Source organism: Stegastes partitus, unplaced genomic scaffold (genome assembly GCF_000690725.1).
Source record: "Stegastes partitus isolate 25-593 unplaced genomic scaffold, Stegastes_partitus-1.0.2 Scaffold1410, whole genome shotgun sequence".
In the NCBI taxonomy this organism is placed as follows: domain Eukaryota; kingdom Metazoa; phylum Chordata; class Actinopteri; family Pomacentridae; genus Stegastes; species Stegastes partitus.
Window position 1 is genome coordinate 145,320 of NW_007579141.1, and position 23,525 is coordinate 168,844.

Here is a 23,525-nt window from a genome sequence, read left to right on the forward strand (position 1 = left end):
AATTCAGAATAAAGAATACAAATCATAGGTTAAAAATGGGAAACATCTGAGATAAAAACTCAACATTTTGAGATATCACAGAACATTAGTATCAGTGCCATTTGCAATATTACTCAGTAGTTTGTTCAGCGTCAGTCTCAGCATCAGAGTGCAATATTTCTATTCTAGTTTAATTTTAGCTGACTTATTTTTATGTTATCAGTGTATTTTACTTATATCTTATTATGTACTATTCTATTAGGCACTGCATTTATTGTCATGTTTCTGAGCCATTTCTGCCACAAATTTGTTTTGGGATCTAAGTTGTGAGCTATAACTGAAACTGTGAATTAACATGTTAGGTAGGCTAAAATGTGACCTCCGTGAACATGTTGAAAGTGTTTGTTATTGTTCTGGCACTAGCGGGCTTCCATACCTTTGTGCGCTCAGCAGGAAAAAAGCCTTTAATCGCTCCGGAGTCGGCTCAGACTACGCATGCGTGGACATTTACCCAGCAGGTAAACTCCACCATGGCGGCGAGAGGCCATGTGCAGGACCCAAACGACAGGAGGCTCAGACCCATATACGGTAAGGTCTCAATGGGAAGCCAGATATCTGTGCGTGTTCGGAGGTTTGCTGAAGACAGGTAAACGCTGTACCGGTGCATGTGTTTAAACTAGTGGCTGCTGGAGCCAGAGGGGCAGCGGTGAGGCCCCTCCAGCTCCAGCCGCGGACTGTGTTGCCTGCAGCGCCCAATGACAGTGCACCTTACCCGGTCTACCACCCAGCCGGGGTGAGACAACATGGCGGGTGTCTGGATGAAACCGTGTATTCCCGAGTTAAACCTGTCCACAGTCTCGGTGTTGTTGTAATGCTGAACGGTGCGGAGATTTTTGTCGTCCGCATCTCAAAGTCGAAGAGCTTTCCCCTTCTGCTAACGGTTTGACAGCTAGCCTAGCATGCTAATGTGTCAGCTAACCAGCTAACTCATTGAAAAGCTGCGGCTGGGTTCAAAGTAAAGTGTTTGTGTGGTTTGTAGGCTTCAGGTTCAGAGGTAATACAGTTGATTTTAGCATCCAGTCAGGTGACGGCTGCTTTGTAGGTAGTTACATTTTACACAGTTAGCTTCCAGCTAGCATTATGTTCATAATAGTTTTAAGGACAATGCTTTATGCTAACTCCAGTACATACGATGTAACACCAGCTAGCCTGCTAGCTGGTGTGGAGCTGTCACAGCTCACCGTCCTTTTCAATAAAGGCTCTACCAGACGTGGTTGTTGGGGTTTTTAAACGTTTCAGGCTTATCCCAGTCCATAAATCTTTAAATTTTAACATGTTACCCAAGGTTTGAGTTATTTCAGTGCAAAATGAATATAAAGTGTGAGACACTTGTCAAGTAAGGTTATCTCACTTTATTTCTGTGCTTTGTCCATGAACCACATTAATACCATAGTGCGTGCAGGCCTTGGAATTAGTCTTATTTGTCACGATTTACAGCTACAGTTATGAGCAAAGTTGTGCATTTAACATTAATGTTTGTGAACCACTTAGCTAGAGTCTGGTTGCCAGTTTTAGCTACCAGCTGAAGTGAAATAGGTATACATTGTAGATTTTACAGCGATGTCCTGATGAAGTGTTTTTGCTCCTAATCTAGTTAGAGTTGTTTAATATCCAGTATCTGCTGACACAGAGTCCTAATCCAGCATCATTTCCTTGATCATGCGCTCTTCAGGTACATGAACCTATGACAGCATTTCTGCATCTTGTTGGATGTGACAGAGCTGCCTTTGCACCTCAAATCATGTCTATTGACTGAAACAGCAATATCGGCACGGTACAAATGTGCACTGTGCTCAATTTGTGTTGCCAATTATTCATCTGTTGATTAACAATGCTGCAGAATATTGATTAAGAAATCTATTTGAAATTGGCATCCCTAGCATCCTGCTCAGATTGTACTTTGTCTTCACGACATCTTCCAGATGAAATATTTCTGCTTAAAGCTTGCTCTTCTATAGCTTGGGAGACAAATTTCTGATTCTCGTTTCAGGGTTAGGTTTAGTCTGATATGTTCCTCATCTTTTTCTCGTGAAACTCACTTGGATAAATGGGTGCGACAGGAGGACAATTAGCAACAGGTATCATACTTGAGACAAAGGAAATACCTTCACCTCGACGAATGGATCCAGTTTTTTCCTCAGCTGAGCTACCTGTGAGCTGTATATGCAGCACAGTACAAAACGGATAAAGGTTTACAGACTAAAAGTTAAAATACATTTTAAAAAGACTGGATATTTTACAAGGAATTAGCTACCCCTTACTATGTAGTTGTCTCTGTCTTGGTTGCAGCTTTGAGTTCTATGAAAATGTTAAAGAGTTCACAGCACAGTCGTCGTCTTTACCTTTACATGTGTCACTTTCATTCTGTTACCTGAAAACAGAAACAGGAAAAAATGTAAATGAGAACACCGTCATTTAGAATTCAGCTTATTAAAAACAATGCATGTGAGCACAGAGAGCAGGAGAGAAGCAAACAGATGCCTCCTTTGCATTTTCTCTTCAGTTCTTCATGCATTTTACAATCCAAACTCTGCATATGTATAAACTACCTTTTTGTTCTGTGATCATTTGAAATACTCTCAGACTGTGGGAGCTTTGGGTCTTTGGAAACTTACACTGACCAAGTCAAACTTGTCTAAAACTGTAGCGCAGACTGCAGCTGACCAGAACATGCAGCCAATAGTGACTCACTATTACTGACATCATGATGCAATAGTTATGCAGTGATACTAAAGAACAGTATTTGTTGTAATGAACTGAAGGAAAAAAATGAATGATGTGTAAAAATGTTGATGCCCACGCCACTCGTTATGCCCAATAATTGCAACAGCTTTATTATAAAAAATGTAGAAGTGAGCTGTGTGACAAAAATGTTTGTTAATCACTGAGCCAGACCAGTGTTGCCAGTTTTCGCTACCAGTGGAGAGAGATTGGTATTATTACTCTGTAATCTGGTTGACCAATCCTTCAGATAGTCTGAGAGAGGAGATGCAGAGGCTGATGATAGGAAAAAGTACACAAATTACACAATAAACCAAAATAAAACTACTGGTAACTATCAGGCCAAATGTGATGTCTGTGTGGTTAACTTATTAACAGGAATTAATTGATTAGCTGTTAATTGTTCCTGTCCCAAATCTGAAGAGTTTCATTTTTACCTTGTGATGGACTTTCACTGGATTCCAACAATAACGAGCCCTGTAACCGGTGCGCTCACTCGCACATGATTGATGAATAAATTAACAAAATATGCAAGTGCAAAGTAGTGTGGAGTTTGTTCTGCTGCTTGAAGAATGCATGAAGGTACTTGCATTTTTAAGTAACAATTTTATTTTTCAAGGGACTGTACAGTGTGTGCCACGAGACGCTAACAGATCTTTGACGCTGTTTCTTTGAGTATCAGCTTCACGGTTAGCTTTGTGCTCATGGAAACATTGCAGTGTTTCAAGGAGCTGAACTGAGAATAAACAAGTTTTAGAATATTAGTTTTGTTGCATTTCGCCAAGCAGCAGTGAATTTCAACTTAATTTAAGTTTTGTTTCAAAGCCATGAAATACTTTAAAACCGAACATCTTTCTAATCCAGTCCTTGCAGCGTCGGTGCTGCTCAGTTTGGCTGCAGGCCATGACCTTATCAACCCCGGCTACTCATGATATGTCAGAGTTGCTCCAGCTTCTGTTGGCTTTGGCAACTTTTTTCTGGTGTGATGACAGTTTGAACCGAGAGAATAGACATGACATAATCACAGTGCCCTGTCTGGCACAGTTAATTTTGGCACCCAGCTGTCCTGAGGAGGCTGAACTGAGGTGTCTCTGTGGGAGTGTGTGCATCCGCATGCTTCCCCATACAACACCCACTCAGAGAGACACACTGGACATGCACAATTATAGAGCTTTTTTTTTTTTTTTTAAATTAATAGATGAATTGTTGTACAAAATAATGGACAACTGGGGAAAAAATGACACTAAAAAATAAAACTATTTATTGTAGAGTTGGATGATGTGGGTAAAATATCTAATTGTGTTATTGCATGATTGTGATAAGTTAAATAAGTATTATTAATGATTAAGTATTGTTAATAGAAAAGAAATGCCAATAAGAGAATAGTAATAGAAAAAATGCTATGTAGTGTAAATCAAAAATTGCATGCTTTGTGATTTGCTAATTGCATTGTTTCAAGATCAAGATCTATACCCTAGCCCTAATCTATACCCAAAGTATTCATTCATTCATTCATTCATTCATTCATTCATCCATCCATCCATTCAATCCAAAACCCCCACAGTCTTCCAGTTTTCTGGTACATATATTTCTAAATGAGCAAATTTTCTTAATTGAGAACTTTTCTGTCAGTTGACTCTGTTTCTTGTTTTTCCACAGATTACCTTGATAATGGCAACAACAAAATGGCCATACAGCAGGCAGATAAGCTGCTGAAGAAACATAAGGATCTGCACTGTGCCAAGGTGGGTAACTGAATGACTGCTGAGTTTTGTTTGTTTTCTGTGAGGACTCCTCCACTGCTGCCAGTAATCTACATCAATCTCATAAAATGCAAATTTCTTGTTGGAACCTGTGACGAGTGCTTTGTAAACAGGACAGATGTACAGACTCGTACCTCAAACATCAGCAGTTCCCAACCTTTTAACTGGCTTGCTAATCGTGATGCTAGCAGTATTCAGATCCTTTTAGTAAGGAGCTATACTACTCCAAGTATGACGACAGTGTGAGCAGTTAACTGTACTTGTACCCTTCTCGGGTATTACGCTGATGTGTTAGTATGCTGGGAGCATTTTAATGTTGCAGCTGGTCAAGTTGAGTTCATCAGATTTATATAACCCTGATAATAACGAGGGCTGCAACTATTCGTTGTTTTTACAACTGAATAAACCGCAAATGTTTAAAAAAAAATTTATTAATCCTCTGAACTCTAAAACCCATAGGCAGGTTTGAAATGTATGCTTTCTTTAAAAAAATAAATAAATAAGAAAATAGACAAAATTCTAAACTTTCTCATAACTAGAAACTGTTTGAAACCCAAAGAATTGTCAGCTTTTCAACTTTCCGACAGTAAGTGAACGCATCTTGTGATCCGTGGTTCAACCGAGAAAAATAACCCAAAAATAAGATAAAATGTACCAGATCCTGTAAAAACACAAAAAATTCAATTGTCAGCATTTTTTTTAATATACATTCAGCTTAGTGAAACATTTCTCAAGAGGTGATGTGCCAGGAATGTGAAAAACGTTGAGTTTCTAGAGGTTGTAAAAATGTAAATAGTTACATTTCTATTGTATGTGAAGACCTTATTAATTTTTCCAGTATCTGTAACACCTGTGAGTTTTTTTCTCATTTTTTAAAAACAAATACATGGTTAACATTCATTTTCATCTTTAAAAAATAAAAATATAAAATGTACAGTCTAACTGTATTGTATTGTACTATACAGAAGACAATTCTACAATTCGACAGTTTCATTCAGCAGACGCTTTTTTCCAAACATACATACATCTGAGAGCAGATACAACACAAGCAAGGATCTAGTCAGGAGAAAACAATCTAGATAAGTGCCATGGAGAAAATTCAAATGTGATAGGGCGTTGATGCCAACAGCAGGCCGTGTGGGAAGTAATAGGATTTTTTTGTTTGTTTGTTTGTTGTTGTTTTTTGTTTGTTTTCGGGCTGTCTGTGTTCTCTCTACTTTAAGCCATGGTTGTGTTGTTTCCAAAGAGGTGCAGGACTTTCTATCACAGTTAAAAATGAGCCGACAGTGAGGAAAAACATGACACAAGCAAAAACTGCATAAAGTTCAGAGGGTTATGTATGCAGCCAGACATTCTCTGTGGATTCTTCTAAGCCTCACCTTAGACACTTGTGTTATCTCCCTCCACAGTTCCATCTATAACTACTTCTTCTTGTCTTCCAGGTGCTGAAGGCGATCGGTCTCCAGAGGACTGGAAAGCAGGATGAAGCTTTCACTTTGGCCCAGGAGGTGGCCACCCTAGAGCCTACCGACGACAACTCACTTCAAGCTCTGACTATACTGTACAGAGAGATGCATCGTCGTGAGTACATATGCACACACAGGAAGCCTGGTAATAACGCTGGAGTGAAGTTGTTTTAAAACTTGTGTGTTTTGTTTGCAGCGGAGTTGGTCACTAAGCTGTATGAGGCTGCAGTGAAGAAGGTTCCTCTCAGCGAGGAGTACCACTCTCACCTCTTTATGGCTTACGCTCGGGTGGGAGAGTACAAGAAGATGCAGCAGGTGAGCAAGCTAACAGCAGAGTTATACGCTCATGTGTAAACAATAAGATGGAAACATAATCAAAATAACAGAGAGGTTGTTGATGACTGTTTTTGCATTTTACAGGCAGGGATGGCCTTGTATAAAATCGTCCCCAAGAATCCATATTATTTCTGGTCCGTCATGAGTCTGGTGATGCAGGTACGGCAGACTTTCATGATGTAGATTCCAGAAATGTTTTCACTGATCTGCAAATAAACTAAAAAAAGCTGGGGGGTTTTTTGTTGTTGTTGTTGTTGTGAAGGCAATTTCAGCACAAGATGAAAAATTGGCCCAAACTATGTTCCTGCCTCTGGCTGAGCGCATGGTGGAGAAAATGGTGAAGGAGGAGAAGATTGAAGCAGAAGCAGAAGTGAGTATGACTGTCTGTACACCCTGGAGTGTTAAAATATTATTTTATCTCCACTAGCCCCATGAAAACTGTGCTGGGGGTGACCTGATGGCCAAGTGGGCCAAACTGATCTGCTGAATTTCATCCTCTTGTTTTCTCTCCTACATTCAGAACTGCACTTTCTAAATAAAGCCAAATTACTCTAAAAAACTTTGGAATACTGCACTTTAACTCCTTAAGTCAGCTTTTGATACCTGAAAATACAGATGTGTTGACATTTTCATTTCAGCCATTTAGTTTTCTTCCCCTGTAAAACTCTGTGACTTTCATAGAAGCATGAATGTAAGACCACACTAATGATAAGATGAACCTTTTCTTTTCCAGCTGCTCTTTTGATTTGGAAAACTTAAGAATACAAAATACAATCCAGCTAGTCCTTTTGGGAAAGTCTCTGAGATATTGATAGTACAAAGAAAAGACAGTCCTAAACCTCATCAGGGTATTTTGTGCAAAGTTGAAAATATGTGATGAGGGATTACCCAATGAGATACGATCAAAAGTGTGACTCTTGTGTGGGAGGATGGCATGAATTTTTCAAACCAGGCACACAACAGCTTAACTCCTGTTTCAGACACGCTGCATAATGTGTACTCTAAATCGCAGCCTTTTTGATTTGCTAACTGCATTGTTCCAAACTCAGATTTTGATTGGAAATTGATTGTTTAGGCCTAAATTCATATCCTCTTACATTTAATTTTATCAAACAAACAGCTTTGGAAATATTTATTAGACTCCAGTGTTTTCTGCCTCTACGGCTCTTTGTGGAGCCATGCTAAGTTTTCTTCTTAAGGTTTTTATGGATGCTGTTCTGGTTGTTTGAAGCTGGTTAACAGCGGCTCTCTGACTGTATGCCTCTCTGATAAAGATGGCTGTCTTCTATTATGAGCAGTTATCTTATTGAAACAATTTTTTAGTAAAAATGTAGCTTGGATTATCTGTTGGCTTTAGAGATAGAAGAAGAAATGTTTTTAGCCATCTAGTGTGAATTTAGAAATATTTACGGTTTCAATAAAATCACATTTTTAAGTGTAATTTTGTACTAAACTAACTAAGCTTTCTTGTATTCCAAATCTTTTATATTTATTCAATTTTTTTTTAATGTAGTACAGTCATTTTTATGCACATGTGTGTATATTTTTAAAACAGTTTTTCTTACCTACCTCATGTTGGGTCAATATAAGTTATGTGTGTTTTCTGATATGTAAATCGCAACACTGCAATTTCCCGTAGGTGATCAATAAAATAATCTATGAAGCTATCGTAAGACTTTTATTTTATTACTTTCCATATCCATTTGAACAGTCCAGCAAAACCTACTACTTCTCTGTCAAATAAGGTAATAGTGACTCATTGCTGTACACAAATGAAATGAAATACAGACTCTCTTCTTTCAGGCTGTTAAAACAGTTCGTATGATTTTTTTTATTTTTTATGTGTTTTTTAAAGAATCTCATCTCGTCATTCTGTGACAGCAGAAATTCTTGATAAATGATTTGACAGATTTTCTCACCAGAAATAATCAATTTCTCTCCCTTTAAACTGGTGTTAAACCAAGACTGTCTCTATTTAGAAGTTTGTGACAGATGTCTAGACGATAATATGACCCTCATTTAGTCAAATGTAACTTCTCCAAAAATGTAGGTCCTCATATTTCTGGCAATAGAAAACAGGTAATTTTTAACTTTGCTGTGACATGGTTGTATTTACAGATGTTTTTTTTGGCTTTTTATGTGTGACTGCAGGTACAGCTGTATTTTATGATCCTGGAGCGTTTGGGAAAATGTGTTGAGGCTCTTGAAGTGATCAGGGGTCCACTCGGGGGTATGTGGATGTCTGTTGTTGTTTTTCTTCTGCTCCTTTACTTGTAAGATGGGAAAATTCCTTCATACTTCTTCACGCAAACGTTGTGTTATTGAAGCATATGAAAATGAAATGAAATGAAAAATACTTTATTCATCCCAGAAGGGAAATTCAATTCAATTATATAATGAATCAATTCATATATAATGTATAATTGCATCTTTTTATTAATTGTGTTTATAAGGACATCATAATAAGCTTCTATGTAAAGTGTTGGCCAGCTGCTTAATTCATAACTGCAGGTTCTTGGTGAGGTGTTCCTAAACCCCTGAAATGACAACAACAATTTTAGGCAGTAACTTTGATGAGATGCAGAGCTGCATCAATGTTTTATTCATAATCAGTATTTTTAGAAAGTTGGATTAAGTACCAAGAGTCATAAATAAAATAAGAAGTTAACCAATAATACTATTAATAAAATGATGTCAGAAATAGTTCAGACGCAGTAAAATGATGATGTAGCACAATATACACAGATCAGAACAGTGCCAGTTCAAATATCTCTTCGCCTCATGTTCATTGGCCTTTGCTGTGTGAGCCTGTCAGCTGTACATCAAAATCACTATCATCTTTTAAATCTCTTTTATGATTTGGCTTTTTCTCGACAGATGGTAATTGTTGTATTCCTTTTAATTAATTTATCTTGTTACAGCTTAATTTCTTGTTCTTATTAGTTTATTGTATGTTTTTTTTGTAAAGCACTTTGTCTTTGAAAGGTGCTATATAAATAAAGTTTATTGTTGTTATTATCCTTCCACAGACAAGCTGACCAGTGAGCTGCAGAGCAGAGAAAACAAGTGTATGATGCTCTACCAGCGACTACAGCGCTGGCCTGAGTGTAACGCCTTGGCCCACAAGCTGCTACTCAAAAAGTGAGTACAAGTACACACTTTAAAGTCTTTAAAGGCTGCTGATCTGTCAGAGATGAAAGCTGACGATCGAAAAATTATCAGTTGTCTCTCAAAAGCCGACTAATCAGAATATGAGATAACATTATGCAGAAAAATTTACATGAGCACAAAGCAGAACATGACAGGGAAAAGAAAGGAGGTCATCGATAAGTATAATGTTAATGTCTGTGGTTGCCAGTACTTTAGTCTTGTTAACAAAGTGGCACAGATGAATGCAGCGACCTGACATACCTGCTGACACTTTGATCACAGTTTTGTAGTTCACTGAGCAATAATTGTACAGTCTGAAAATATAATTCAGTCTGACACAAAGTGCAGCTCAGATTTGATCACATCTGAGAACATGAGACGAACTACAGATCTCAGACAGCACTAACAAACTGGCCCGTTTCTCTTTCTAGTCCTGATGATTGGCAGTTTTATCCCGCCTACTTCGACTCTCTCTTCCACCTGATTGATCAGTCGTGGAGCCCGCCAGAAGAAGGCGAACAGTGAGTACAAGCGTTTGAATGTATGAATGCATGCAGGTGTTATAAATGCAGAACAACCTCTTAGACTGAGTGAAAGTAAGTCCCTGACAGGGGGTTGGTTTAAATCCTTATTTCTTGGGCCGTCAGGGTCATGACATTGTAGTTAACAGTCAGTTGTCTGACAATTTTCACTGCATTTTAAAGTTCTGCGCCTGCTGGAAGTACAAAGAACTCAGAAATGCAATCAAGCACTTATGCAGTAATTGTGACAGGTCTGTAAGTGAGTTAAAAAACATATCCTTCAACCAGACAAGGAGATTTTATAAACAACTGGAGCCCGCAAATATTGAATGAGCACAGTTGTCGTTGAATTGCTGTAAGCTTCAGCAGTGCTGTTGTCCAGACTTTGGAGGACGGCAAAAGAAAGTAATGGATAAATAGTGTTATCCTGCAATGATCTGTGTTTTTCTGTGTCTCCAGCTGCTCAGAGGGTTCCGTACATCACACTGTGGCTGAAGTGGTGAGGTTTGTGGAGGAGAGAATTAAGGGCGAGGACGGCAAAGACTCTCGTTCGCTCAGAGGGCCGTATTTAGCTCGGCTCGAATTAATGCACAGACTGAGAGAACGGGGCTGTCCTGAAGAAAGCCTGCTCGGTAAAACACACAGTTAGTGCAAACAATGTAAATGCACCAGCTGCTGTTCACTGTTGCCTTGTGTGTGACAGTCTGTTGTTTGACTTCAAACAGGTGAGCCTTTAGAGCTAATGGTGCAGTTCTTCGGGAAGTTTGGAGACAAGCCCTGCTGCATCACTGACCTGAAAATATACCTGCATCTGCTCTCTCCTGAGCAGCACGTTCAGGTAAGACAGTGTCACAGCAGCGCTATAAATCCGCCTCTGGTGATGTGAAGGACTCGACTGTGAAACCCCTTCCTCTCCTTAACGTTTCAGTTCATTAATCGTCTGAGTGAAGCAGTGCCACTGGGCGAGCAGGGGGAGGAAGGATTTGCTTTTCCGGAGGACACCAAAGCGCTGCAGAGACATTTGTGTGTGTGTCAGCTGAGTCGAGCGCTCGGGCTGCATCACTCCCTCGACGTGGATGGAAAACTGCGGCTTATCACTGAGCTCAAGGCTCACTACCGTCATGGGCTCAAGTTTGGTAAGAGCATCACTTTAGTTCATCATTGGACCTCTTTGCGTTAACATTTGTTCAAGATAATCAGATTGTGCACAGAACCAACAGGCTCATCTCATCAACTGAAACAGACAGATCGGAGATATTACTAACAGCAAAGTGGAAATACAAATCTTGATCATCAACACATTTGCTCTGATACCGGTGCCATGATGATGACCATCACTGCAATAAATGTGTCATAGTGTTGTTTTAGAATAGTCCAGAAACTAGAAGTCACCTTTCCACATTGTGGTGTGTGTTTCAGGCCTGTAGTGTTTATGCTTGGTCAATATGCTCTCATCACTCCACATTATCACTGGATGATCACTGGTGGGTTCGTCTTCTGGAGAAAAGTAAAATGCATAAATAGCTTTACAGGAATGATCCATTATTTTTGGTGGGGGGAAGAACAGAACCAGGCCAACCTAATGGAGACCGCTAGTCTAACTTATTTATGGTGCGGTCATACAGCTGCCCTCACATAGTACGTACTGTTTAATGCAGTATGCGTACCCGTAGGACATCTTACTTTTCATACTAATGTGCCCTGAACTCTGGCGGTCACTGTCTGTAGTGTGAAACGTCATCGGTCTGTGCTTGAAATTTCTAATAGTCATAGGCACTGATGTCTGCACATGAAATGGCTTTGTGTTTGTCGCAACTCTTGTATATTTCACACTGCATGTGTGTGTTAAATATAAGATGAAAATGTATGACATCTGAACATTCTCATCACATTATGTCGCGTTGTGACTTGACATGAAGTTAATATATACTGGAGGCTTGTATGATCACTGTTCTGCTCATCTGACAAATCATAAAGTACAGTGGTAGATTCTAACAAAAGGACAGGTGATACAGCTGTTACACGTCCATATTTAACTGATTTTGCTTTGAACTGATGGGCACCGAGCTGTCGATTGTCTCGTTTTGTTAAATGCTTGTTGCCTTGACTTCTCTCTTTGTGCATCTTCTCCTCGCCTCGTGCAAGTAGGTAAATAAGATGAGGGGAGAGACACTGCAACATCAAAGCAAAAGCGTCACATTGGGGTTATTTATTGGAGGGGAAAAAAACGATATAGATAATTGGAAAAATAAATAGCATTGGACTGACACTATGTCAAAGGAATCGTTAGCATGGCTGCATTTTGTTCATACAGAAGGAAAAACTGTTGCATGTACACAGCAGTTTGTGTATCACAGCACAACAACAGGTTAACTTGTCTGCATGATGTTCCTCAAGAGTTCTTGTGCTGGATCACCAGTTGATGTGATGCCATTTTCAAAAATCACATGAATATGTGCAGCTGGTTTGCTTCCAGGCTGTTACCATTTCAGTAGAAACATGAAGTGTACTGGCAAGAAGAAGGAGCTTCTTTTCTTTTTTTTCTAAACATTTTTTTTGCACTTGGTAGCACAGCAACACAGTCGCCGTGTACTTAATATACTGTTGCGTGTCTCAGTAGATATTAGATATAAGAAATGCAGACGTGGGAAGGAAGACTGAAAAAGCCAGAAAGAAAGATGGGTCATCCTTCTGCAAAACAGTGGTCAAGTTTTCCTGCCTCCATTTGTTTCTCCTGTGGCTCCTCTTCTCATCACTGCTTTCTCTTTTTGTTCTTTAAGAGTAGTTGAATTCTGTCACAGGAGCACATTTTAAATATCAATAAACGCTCCTTTGGTTAATTGATACTGCTGGCACTTGCTGCTCTTATACAGTGTGAATAGATGCTGCACAAAAGCTGCAGAAACCTCAAAAATTGTGTGTAAAAAAAAAAGATAATAGGGAGGAAAGCAGGGACTTTTCAATGTGAAGAACTAAATTTAGACTTCTGATTTCTCTCTGAAAGTGCAAGTTCACATTTTTCAGTTCCAGAGTCTGAGTGACCAAAATCTACACTTTCACCCACACATTGTTAAGCTTTTGCAGACCTGCTTGTTCTACCTCAGGAGCATTGCAAAAATCAAGAAAATAAATAGCTGTAACATATTTTGCTGAAAGTGCTCGGCTAAGCTATCACTACAAAGTTTATTTTGCCTCTATCCAAAAATCAGGAAATTGGCTGCTTTCCCAGTGACTAAGGCTAAGCTAACAGCTAGCAGCTAACAGTTAAGTTTGGAGGCAGCCACAGATGACCCCGAAATAGTGTCTGGAAAACAGTAACTAATAATACTTCAAGATGTGGGCCTTGGTGGGCAATACATGTAAAAGATTCACAAAACAGACAAGAATAGTAGATGTAAGGAGAAGAGGAGATGAGCTGTTTGTTGTATATCAGTGGATTTTACAGTCACTGGAAGAGAGCATCCTTACATCCTAACAACGCTCTGATGCCATCACTGCTATTGCTATTGTACTTATTCAGCCATAACAATCCTTAATAATGAATTAACATAGGTATGAATGACGGGTACCTTACTATCACATGCTGTTCATATATAACATTTCTTGTATATGTCTAAGAGCATAGTTTGCAATAAACCCAAAAAGATGCCTCCAACAGACACGTTTTAGTTTACGAGAAATATTAAGGAAAGTTCTCAGCATCTGTTAACGTACATCCAGTTTCTGGTTGTTTGCATCTAGATGGTTGTAGTATAGCACAAGATATTTGTTTTAATGTGACCATATTTCAGCATAATGGTTAGTTCTGGGTAACGTTATGAGTACTGACAGATATATCTGTAGTCACAAGAAAAGAAGAATCAGGAGTTTTTTAATGCTATTTACACTGTTTGCACTCTTTTTGCTCATGTTTTTATATATATATATATATTGATTGATTTGTTTCTGAACATTCACTTTCCAAAGTAAAATAACAAAAGTTTTGGCTAAATGAAAGAAAAAGTGGCAGTAGACTATAGCTGTTAATGATGAGCAAAACTTATAATCTGTTAATAGTTTCTGCCATTTTTCAACACAGTTAGTAGAAGAAATGCCCGTTATTTCTAGATTTTAGTTCCTCAAAAATGAAGCTTTCCTGCTTTTCTGTCCTATATATTACTGTTAGCTGAATATTTGGGGTTGTTTGGTTTGTTTGTTTTGTTTGGCTGAAACATTTAAAGCAGTTGCCTTCAGCTCGGCAATTTTTGACAAATTATGACCAAACGATAAAGCAAAAAAATAATTGGTACAAGAAGAATTTTTTATTTTTTTAAAAAAATGCAAAAGTAAATGAAAATAAATAAATGTAAAAGAATTATAAGACTTTATACTAGAACTGGTATAAATACAACCGTGTTTAAAGATGTTATCCTGTTGACAATGAGTGCCTCGCTTTGTTCTGACCCTCTGATATCTGTTTAACAGGGAAGAACGCATTGAAGACGGAGCTGCAGTTCTCTGATATGTATTGTCTCATGGCAGCTCAAGTATACGTTGACCTATGGACAGAGACCGGTAAGGTTCTTTCTGAGACTTTATTCCACATCTGCGTCTCTTTAAGCAATGCGTATTCTAAATGTTATTCCCCGTGTGTTTTGTAGGGGATGAGAGCATGGCGTGGCAGAGTTTGGGCCTCCTTCAGGAGGGTCTATCTCACAGCTCCTCTAACGCCCAGTTCAAGCTGCTGCTTCTGCTCCTCTACTGTCACCTGGGAGCCTTTGAGCCTGTTGTGGACCTTTACTCCAGCCTGGACGCCAAGCATGTACAGCACGACACCATAGGGTCAGTGATGCCATCTGTGCTTGTGTTTATCAGGCACCTCAGGGTTTTTCTTAGAATCCTGCTGAAAGTGAACCTAAACCAGATTCTGATATAACCTGCCCTGGTTAGTGGGTTTAATGTAGTCCAGAGTGTAATAATCACAGCTGAAATGACCTCTTATAGTTTATATCCACGCCCTTTTCTACGTGAGGTTTCTCTTTTCTTCCGTAGTTTGTCACCTCAGTGTGACCTTTTTAATGAATACCCTGTCCTCAAAGATTGGTGCACTTATGTGTCTAAGTCCCATCTCATGCAGGCTCCTAAAAACGTAGGATACCTCTGAAGCTTTTAGAAATATTAGAAGAGATAGGAGTCATTTTCTGAGCTACGAAACCACATTAAATCCTCTTTCTCCTGAGCCTTAAAGTACAACCCAAAACATCTTTGAGATGCTTGATGAATACAAACCCTGACCACCATTTTTTGATAAAGACTTGAGTGTAAAAATACTTTTTTCGTTTTTCAGGTTTCTGTTAACACGGTATGCTGAGTCATTGGGTCAGTTTGCTGCTGCCTCCCAGTCCTGTAATTTCTCCCTCAGGTTTTTCCATTCTAACCAGAAAGATGTAAGTCTGACCCACTTTCATTTAATTTCAGACACTTTTAAGTCCAGGATCTGACACTTATATGTTACCTTCTTCTGTCTTTTCCTTCCACCAGACCTCAGAGTATATCATCCAGGCGTATAAATACGGAGCGTTTGAGAAAATCCCAGAGTTCATTGCTTTGAGAAACAGGCTGAACCAGTCGCTGCATTTTGCACAGGTCCGCACTGAAAGGATGCTGCTGGACCTGTTCCTGGAGGCAGATATGTAAGAAGTCACTAAACTTACAAAATTTTAGCAGTTCGTGCTGCAGAGCTGAATTCTTGATTTAGACATTTTGTTTTTTGATTTGTTTTTCAGTGTGTTAAGTCTGGAGGAGAGTGTGAAGGCCATGTCTTTGTCTGCAGAGGACGACATCCCCTGGGATAATATGAGGGATAACAGAGACCTTACCGTTTTTACCAGCTGGGACCCTAAAGAGAGGTATATAACAATTTTTACCTTTTTTTTTGCTGCAGAGATGCCTGTACTCCCAAATTAACTCGTATTGCCTCTTCTTCTTGAAGACAACTGACTGATGAGCATCGGCGTCAGTCTCTCGAAGAGGAGTCTGTGTGGCTGAGGATACGTTCTCTGACGCTTCGCCTCCTCGCCTCGTTGGCTGCACTGGGACACACGCCATCGCAACAAAATTCTGAGATATCCAACGAGAACGGAGTCGGAGACAAGACATCAGTCCTCAGCAGCCTGCTGTCTGAGCTCAACCAGACTCTGCAGACAGCGGCTCAGATAGCAGAAAAATGCATACAGGTGAGTTTTACACTAAAGATTCTGTGATAAAAAACGGAAAACCTTTGAGCATTAGTAGCAAGCAAAGGAACCTCACTGATTCACTTCCCCATACATAAACAACCCAAAATAATGAACAATAAAATTTTAAATTACATACAAATATATCTGTTCTGATACTGAAACGATACCACTGCAAAAACGTAGAACAATTGGAAAATCAGTGAAATAATCAATGATATAACATGGAATTTAAGTTTGTTTTTTATTGTTTTATAAAACAGGAAAAAGAGGAAATGTTACTAACAACGTCAGTGCACAGCAGCAAAAGATGTGAACATAAGCCATAAAACAGAAGTAAATTATTAACGTGTTCATGTATTTTCATATCAAGCAGAACTGGAGGAACTCTCCGTTAAGATCTGCTCTTCACATGGTCATGTCCCATTGCTGCTTATCAGAGGTTCAGTCCTCACAGAGATCAGTGCAGGAGAACTTTGTTGCACAGTTTAATTACCTACGTTCACTCTTTGTGCAGAATTCAGTTTATCATTTGTAACTGGTGTTGTTGATCTGGAAACTGTCGCTGTATGAAAGCAGATCTGCAGTGGGTCAGTGTTCAGACATTCTTCTATTCCTCTGGGGCCACATTTACCAAACATTCAGGCTAAAAGTAGCTTGTAACGAGTTTAGTTTAGAGAAACTTCCATAAATAAGGTTTCTTCTCTAATTTTAGGAGACACAAGTTTCAAGCTGAACCCTGCAGGTAAAAACTTGCTGGGTTTAGCAAGATTTTACCTGCATATATTCTTATACATTTAAAATATGATTCAGTGTTAGACATGAGTGGAGCCGTTTGCTGTAATGATGTTCTTGTTGTTCCAGTATCCATTCTTGGGACCACCCTCCACCCGCCTGGCCTCAGCTTTGACCAGTGGGAGCTGTCAGTGTCAGGCTGCAGCCCTGCAGCTGTCTGTCCACCTGCAGGAGCTCGAGACGGCTGGACTTGGTGAGAAGACATGAACCCAAAGGAATCGTGCACCACTGTGACGCTGTCTGATGCTTTTATACTCACCGCTCTCTTTTTACCTGCTTAGATGAGTCGTCGGAGCTTCAGACGCAGATCTGTAACGGTTTCAAATCATTAGTAGTTCAGCTTCAAGGTGAGTTAACGGACGTTTTTCTTTATCAGCAGTTACATTTATTTTGTTGTGCTTCATGTTTTCCTCTTTTGTCCACAGAAATACTGAATAAATGCAAAGGGGATTTATTGGAAATGAAAGAAAGCAAATTAAAAACCCGGCCCTCCTTATTAGAAAACCTAATCTTCTTCGTTGAGGTGAGACATCTCTGCTTCAGTGTGTGTTTCTTATCTCTACTAAATCTGATACGATCACATTGTAACATGTTGTTCTGCACAGACGGTGTGCATAGTCTTGTGGGTGGCTAGTTACTGTGCCAAGATCCTTCGACCTCTCAAGACGAGTCTACAGAAGAAGAAAAAGAAGAAAAAGGATGCAAACACAGCTCTGGTACAGTTGACCCTTTTTAATCCTTTGATACATCCACCTGCAGACTTCATCAGTGCTCTTTATTGACATCTCTTTGCTTGGGAATGTGTGTCTCTGCAGCCAGTGGTGGTGTGTGGCTTCCAGGAGCTGACGGGGAACTTACAGGACCTGCTCAACCAGGCTTTGGAGCATATAAAGGAGCAGGAAACTGGCATGACAGCCCTTAAACTGGCCAGTTTAACCTTGGAAGGATACACACAGGTGAATGTGTGGACATGGGGACAGCGACTGACAAAAACTGTACTTTTTTTTAGTTGGTTCCTAAAAACAAACGTGTGTTTTACTACGTAGCCGAAAGGTTAGAATATATTTTTTCCTTTTTGAAAACAAGGAGCCGCTCTTCTTTGCTGCTCAATTTTCATATTTGACAAAAACATAATTCAAACATATATTTCTGCAAGTGACGACATCAAGGAATCCATAAACTCTAGAATATGCTCATTTACATGTGAAAACTTGATGGCATTGACAAGTCACGGGTCAAATCGCAGTTATTTATTTAGCACGTTGAGAAGACCGGCTAAACTAAGCAGAAGCTGAGCCAAAGTGCTTTCCAGTAGGACAATATTTTGAACGTTATTTTACCTAACAAGTGTAAAGATGAAGTTACCTCTCAGTTCACTCACAGTTTACTGTACAACTTTACCTAACTAATATAAACATTTAAGTTAAGACCCTACAAAATTATACAAAAAAACCCAACAAATCTCCATCAAATCCCAGTTAACTATCATGGGGACTTCATAGACATGTGCAGATCCGATGAAAAGAAAGTGTTTCGAATTAGCTGTGTCGATCAGCTGTACTACCTAGTTGTTCCACCAGGTGGAGCCTCTCACTGTTTAATACAAGGGTGGGCAATCCTGGTCCTCAAGGGCCACAATCCTGCATGTTTTAGATGTTTCCTTCTTCCAACACACCTGATTCAAATGATCAGCTCATCATCAAGCTCTGCAGAAGCCNGCATTGACAAGTCACGGGTCAAATCACAGTTATTTATTTAGCACGTTGAGAAGACTGGCTAAACTAAACAGCTGCTGAGCCAAAGTGCTTTCCAGTAGGACAATATTTTGAACGTTAATTTACCCAACAAGTGTAAAGATGAAGTTAACTCTCAGTTCACTCACAGTTTACTATACAACTTTACCTAACTAATTCAAACATTTAAGTTAAGATCCTACAAAATTATACAAAAAAAACCAACAAATCTCCATCAAATCCTAGTTCACTATCATGGGGACTTCATAGACATGTGCAGATCTGATGAAAAAGAAAGTGTTTAGAATTAGCTGTGTAGATCAGCTGTAGTACCTAGTTGTTCCACCAGGTGGAGCCTCTTACTGTTTAATACTTAGCAACCTGAGGAGGCAGTTACTCTATGGGAACTTCTGTGTTGGCAGGAAGAGAGCATTGTGGGGGTTTACCAGCAACAGGCCGCTATGACAAAGACTTCTGTGATGCTTAATGTCTTCCAGCCAAAACTAATGTGTTGTAGACAAGTCGGGATAAACTAGATGGCATTTCTGTACTACAGTAGTGTCTGTCACAGAGCTGTCTTTGCACCCCAAATTGTCTTTATTGACTCCTATTACATCAAATGTCATCTGCCCACAGTTGATGTATTCACTTTCTGTAAACTGTTTTTTTAGTATAAGAGAAAGTTCGCCAGTGAGCGAATGTGGTGGTCGGGTTTAAAATCCAGGAGCAGACAGCCTACAAGTGAAGTGTTTGTCCAATTGTTTTGGTAGCATGTAGCCTGTGGTCTAACCTGTGTTAGAAAAAGGCTGTGCAACTGCTGGGTCTATCTTTTTTTTTTTTTTTTAGATTGACAACACCTGGTTTAAAACCTTTTCATAAGTTTCCAGAGGCGACAACCAGGCTCTGATATTTTCTGTCTTTTCTCGTGTGTTTCAGGAGGAGGCGTCGTTTACGAAGGCTGCTATGGACAAGGTGCAGAGCAGTTACCTGCGCTCGCTACAGGAGGTGGGAGATCTGCTTAAGAAGAGAGCAGAAACTATAAAGAGCCTCAAGATCTGAACCTTATCACTCACCCCAGAATAACATGACTGTACTCCCACCATCAGCCCAAAAACCCCCCACACCACCACCTACTGTCAGCCCACCAGCTAACCTACGAGTCCCACCAACCCAACCCTCCTGTGCTCTCAATCATTTCTGACCTCCCTCCCTCTTTCCCACTCAACGTTTGTGAGCTCTCAGTCTGGATTTTCTTTTTTTTTTTTTCTTCACTTCCACATACACCTCTGGAACATTTGCAACTCTTATAGCACATAAGCTTGTAAGTAAAGTCATGAATTTATACCGCAGTTATAAGTGAAAATGAGGAAAAAAGACGCGCTCCTTTAAAAAAGTATATATAGATCAAATTAGGAAAAATGAATACGCAGTTTTAGAAGAAACTAATCTAATAAATTATTGTACATAGTGAAGAGCAACTACCACAGCTCCTTATGAATATAAGACACAATAAACCACTATCCTGTTTGTTGGTCAGTTACGTTTCCTCTTTATTCCTCACGTTGTTTTTTTCCAATGAGAACAATTGAAGTGATACACACTCTAAACTCTGAGGAGGAAAGGTTCTTTTATTGTGCTGCTTTTCCAGCCGTTTCCCTCCAAGAGGAAACATGCACAATTTTGCATTAAACTTATGCACTCTGTGGAAATATGGACACCTGGCTACCAGCAGAAAGCCTTCGGACTGATGTTTCCCATTTGAGAATTATTTTGTCACCTCTTTATCTTCTTTTTACTTTCTTTTTTTCCCCCCCATGTATCTTGTGTGTGGCTTTGGTACTGTACCACCTCTGTAGTTGCAGTATTATAAAGAGCAATGTTGGGATGAGGTAAATAACCAGGACTTTTTTTTTTAACTTGAATTGTCTGACACTTTTTTTCTTTTTTTTTTTAATAATACTGGTAGAAGTGATGCTTGTAAACATTGTGGAATTAGCACAAAGAAAAAAATCAGGCATCAGAATCCTTGAAGGCTGGAGTGAATTATTTAAGAAACCACGTGCGACTATCTTAACATGAATGTTCACCAAAAACATGGCGTTTGGTACTGATGCTGCAGGCGTGTCAGGTCTGTATCAGTATGTAACCACTGGAAGTCCAGTTTCAATCATGACTGTAGCTTTCATAAATACCCACATACAGTATATAACAGAAGTGATTACACCCCTGTGCAATAACCCTTAATTGTCCAATGATTCCAACTTTATCACCTCTCAATAATGGTTTTATTTTTTAGTTGAACAGTAGCTATCTGCTCTTATGTAAAGTTAAACAGTTCAGATTTACTGTATTAGAAATGTAGGCCCCACAGTGGGAATTCAATGCAACAAGTCAGTAAACTTCTCGTAACTGATTCAGATCTTGGATTTTAAAATTATTTTGTGTGTCCAACTTTGTTTTAATGCCGGACTCCTTGCCGCACAGGATACCGAATTTGTGGAGAAATGTTCTTCAGTTCTTTCAGCTGCTCTTTGCTGGAGGGGTTGGGTTGATCTGCTTTTCTCTTTATAACACCCTAAAGGTGGTTTATTACATTCAGGTTAGGCAACATGCTTGTCCAGGTCATAGCTTTCACTTTGTTCTTTAGACACATTTGTGGGTTTTTTGTGCTTTGGATGGTTATTATGCTGGAATATTCCTCTTCTGCCAAGCTGCTGCAGACTGGGAGTCACGTTGTCAACCAGTATGTTGGTGCATCTACAGACCTTCATGGCTCCATCTATGCATGTCACCTCTCCAACACCTTAACACTCACCTATCACCACACTCTCACCTTTAGTGCTTCACTGTAGTAATCTTAACCGGGTTCACACCAAACATGCTGGACCTCATGGGAGCCTAACACATTTATGTTGTTCATCTGGCAAGAGAATGTGTCCAAATATGAATCTGGCTTTTTTTCACATTCTTTAGCAAAGTTTAATCCTGCGGTTTTATACCGAACAGGAAGCAAGGCTTTTTTTTTTTCTTGGACATCATCCATAGAGTTTGATGTTATAAAATCTCCTTTACACTTTCTGAGCTGTCACAAAAACTATTCACTAATAATTCCTGTGACAAGTATGAAGCAGCTGCCCGTCTCTTTTTGTCACAGCTAGATTGTGAAAGTAGTGCACTGTTTTTGCATCATTTTGTGAACACAGCAACTCTGATTCGTACTACGGTTGGTTCTATACCTCCTCATAACTGCTGCAGCTCTGTTTCCACTCATCTTTCAAAGCTCATCGATCTTCCTGTGTTCTTCTCCGTCTTTACGAAATGTCGCAATTCGATTTTTCATTTCCTCTGGCGATTCTTGTCCGTGTGGAAATGACAGCCCATAGATCCAAAAGTGAGCAAGTTCTGCTGTTTACAACTCATTTTAAAACCACGATTATCTAGTTACACTAAATCAGTTCGCTCCGTTTGTATTTATAAGTTGTTGCATTGAGTTTCTACTTTTTTTTTTGGCTTGGATTTTCAATATGATCTTTTTAAAGGATTTGTTTTTCAATTGTCCATTGGAGGAAATATTCTATTTTTCAACTTGTCAAACAAAACAATTATTAAGAACTGATACAATTTCACATCATTTGACTTAAAAGTGACATTACACAGGGGGGTACTCACTTCTGTTGTAGACTTTGTCGCAACAAATACACCAGTTAATGCGATTTTAGTCCGTGTTTAAACCTAGAGCAGCACCATTCAGAGGACATCGACTCTGTTATTTTCAGCCCACTTGCAGCTTTTTAGAAATCCTGCTCTTTTGTCTCAAACCCAGCAAGATGTGTTTCAAACATTGGACCTAATTTGTACATAGAAGTCGAGGCAGCCTTCTCAGAATACAGTGTGCAAGGAACTTTAGTGTGTTTTAAAAGCAGCTGCAGTAGATACTATGAGATTTTTGTCCTGTGTTCATGTTTTTGTCATTCCCACTTTAGTCACCCATCCCCCCGAAAAAACACAACTCGTGAACCAAAACAGTGTCATCAGCTACAGCATCTTAGTTTATTATAAATCGCCGGTGACGGCTCACCCCGAGAAAAGAAGCAGACAGTTGTTTACAAGTGCAAGCACTGATGGACGACTGCTGGCACTGCAGGTAGTGTGCAATCGGGATATTTGTGTTACTGTTTTATCCAGAATTTGGTAGAGCAGTGTGAAAATGTGAGTGAATTGCTCTCCTCCCTGTAAGTCTTGTATATGCATCTGCTAATAAATGCCTTTTTTTGAAGACTCAAGCCCATCTGTTTGAATGGACCCGCGGCTGAAGAGTAGATGTTCATGATCTGACTACATGTGTTGTTGTTGTTGACGTTCAGAATAATGGTTGACAATCTGGAGTGTCATCTCACCACCTTCTTTTGTTAGAAAATGGAAAACAGAAACACTGGAATGTCAAAGCTTTTTTAAATAAAAAAAAAAAAGTAAATGTGACCATTTCGCTGTGCTGTGTCTTGATTTCTTTATGATGAAGGCCTCAGTACTGAGTGGCTCTCTTGTAACTGTAGGCCAAAATCCTCAGAGCAGTATTTGGATTTGGCTCTTGCTGCCTCCACACAGCTTGGTCCCAGATACTGACGCTAGCCCTCCAATATCCTGCAGCTCCCTCATCTCAGTGTCTGGTTTTGTCTTTGTGCTTTTGCTTCTGCTTGTGGCATTGCGACTCTTTTTTTTCTGTCAAAATTCTTTTCTCGTATTCCGGATTACTTTGGAACAACATTTTTAAGGGGCAAATTTTATT

General features: G+C 39.4%; 1 protein-coding gene across 1 annotated transcript; it reads left to right on the forward strand.

The window, feature by feature from the left end:
- The first annotated feature begins 501 nt into the window (after positions 1-501).
- On the forward strand, positions 502-23,218 carry naa25 (N-alpha-acetyltransferase 25, NatB auxiliary subunit). The gene is made up of 24 exons (XM_008299378.1): positions 502-567; positions 4,420-4,505; positions 5,966-6,104; positions 6,186-6,304; positions 6,410-6,484; positions 6,588-6,695; positions 8,477-8,555; positions 9,355-9,466; positions 9,907-9,996; positions 10,456-10,628; positions 10,722-10,834; positions 10,925-11,132; positions 14,461-14,550; positions 14,637-14,817; positions 15,323-15,422; positions 15,517-15,668; positions 15,762-15,884; positions 15,968-16,211; positions 17,076-17,199; positions 17,288-17,353; positions 17,432-17,529; positions 17,612-17,722; positions 17,822-17,962; positions 19,676-23,218. The coding sequence occupies exons 1-24, from the start codon at positions 510-512 to the stop codon at positions 19,796-19,798; spliced, it is 2,913 nt and encodes a 970-aa protein (XP_008297600.1). The 5' UTR covers positions 502-509; the 3' UTR covers positions 19,799-23,218.
- The last annotated feature ends 307 nt before the right edge of the window (positions 23,219-23,525 follow it).

Excerpts from the sequence above, each read along its gene's own strand:
- naa25 (XM_008299378.1), top strand. The coding sequence starts at position 510 with ATGGCGGCGAGAGGCCATGTGCAGGACCCAAACGACAGGAGGCTCAGA. Across the intron at positions 8,556-9,354 it reads GATCAGGGGTCCACTCGGGG|ACAAGCTGACCAGTGAGCTG; the intron begins GTATGTGGATGT and ends ATCCTTCCACAG. Across the intron at positions 9,467-9,906 it reads CACAAGCTGCTACTCAAAAA|TCCTGATGATTGGCAGTTTT; the intron begins GTGAGTACAAGT and ends TTCTCTTTCTAG.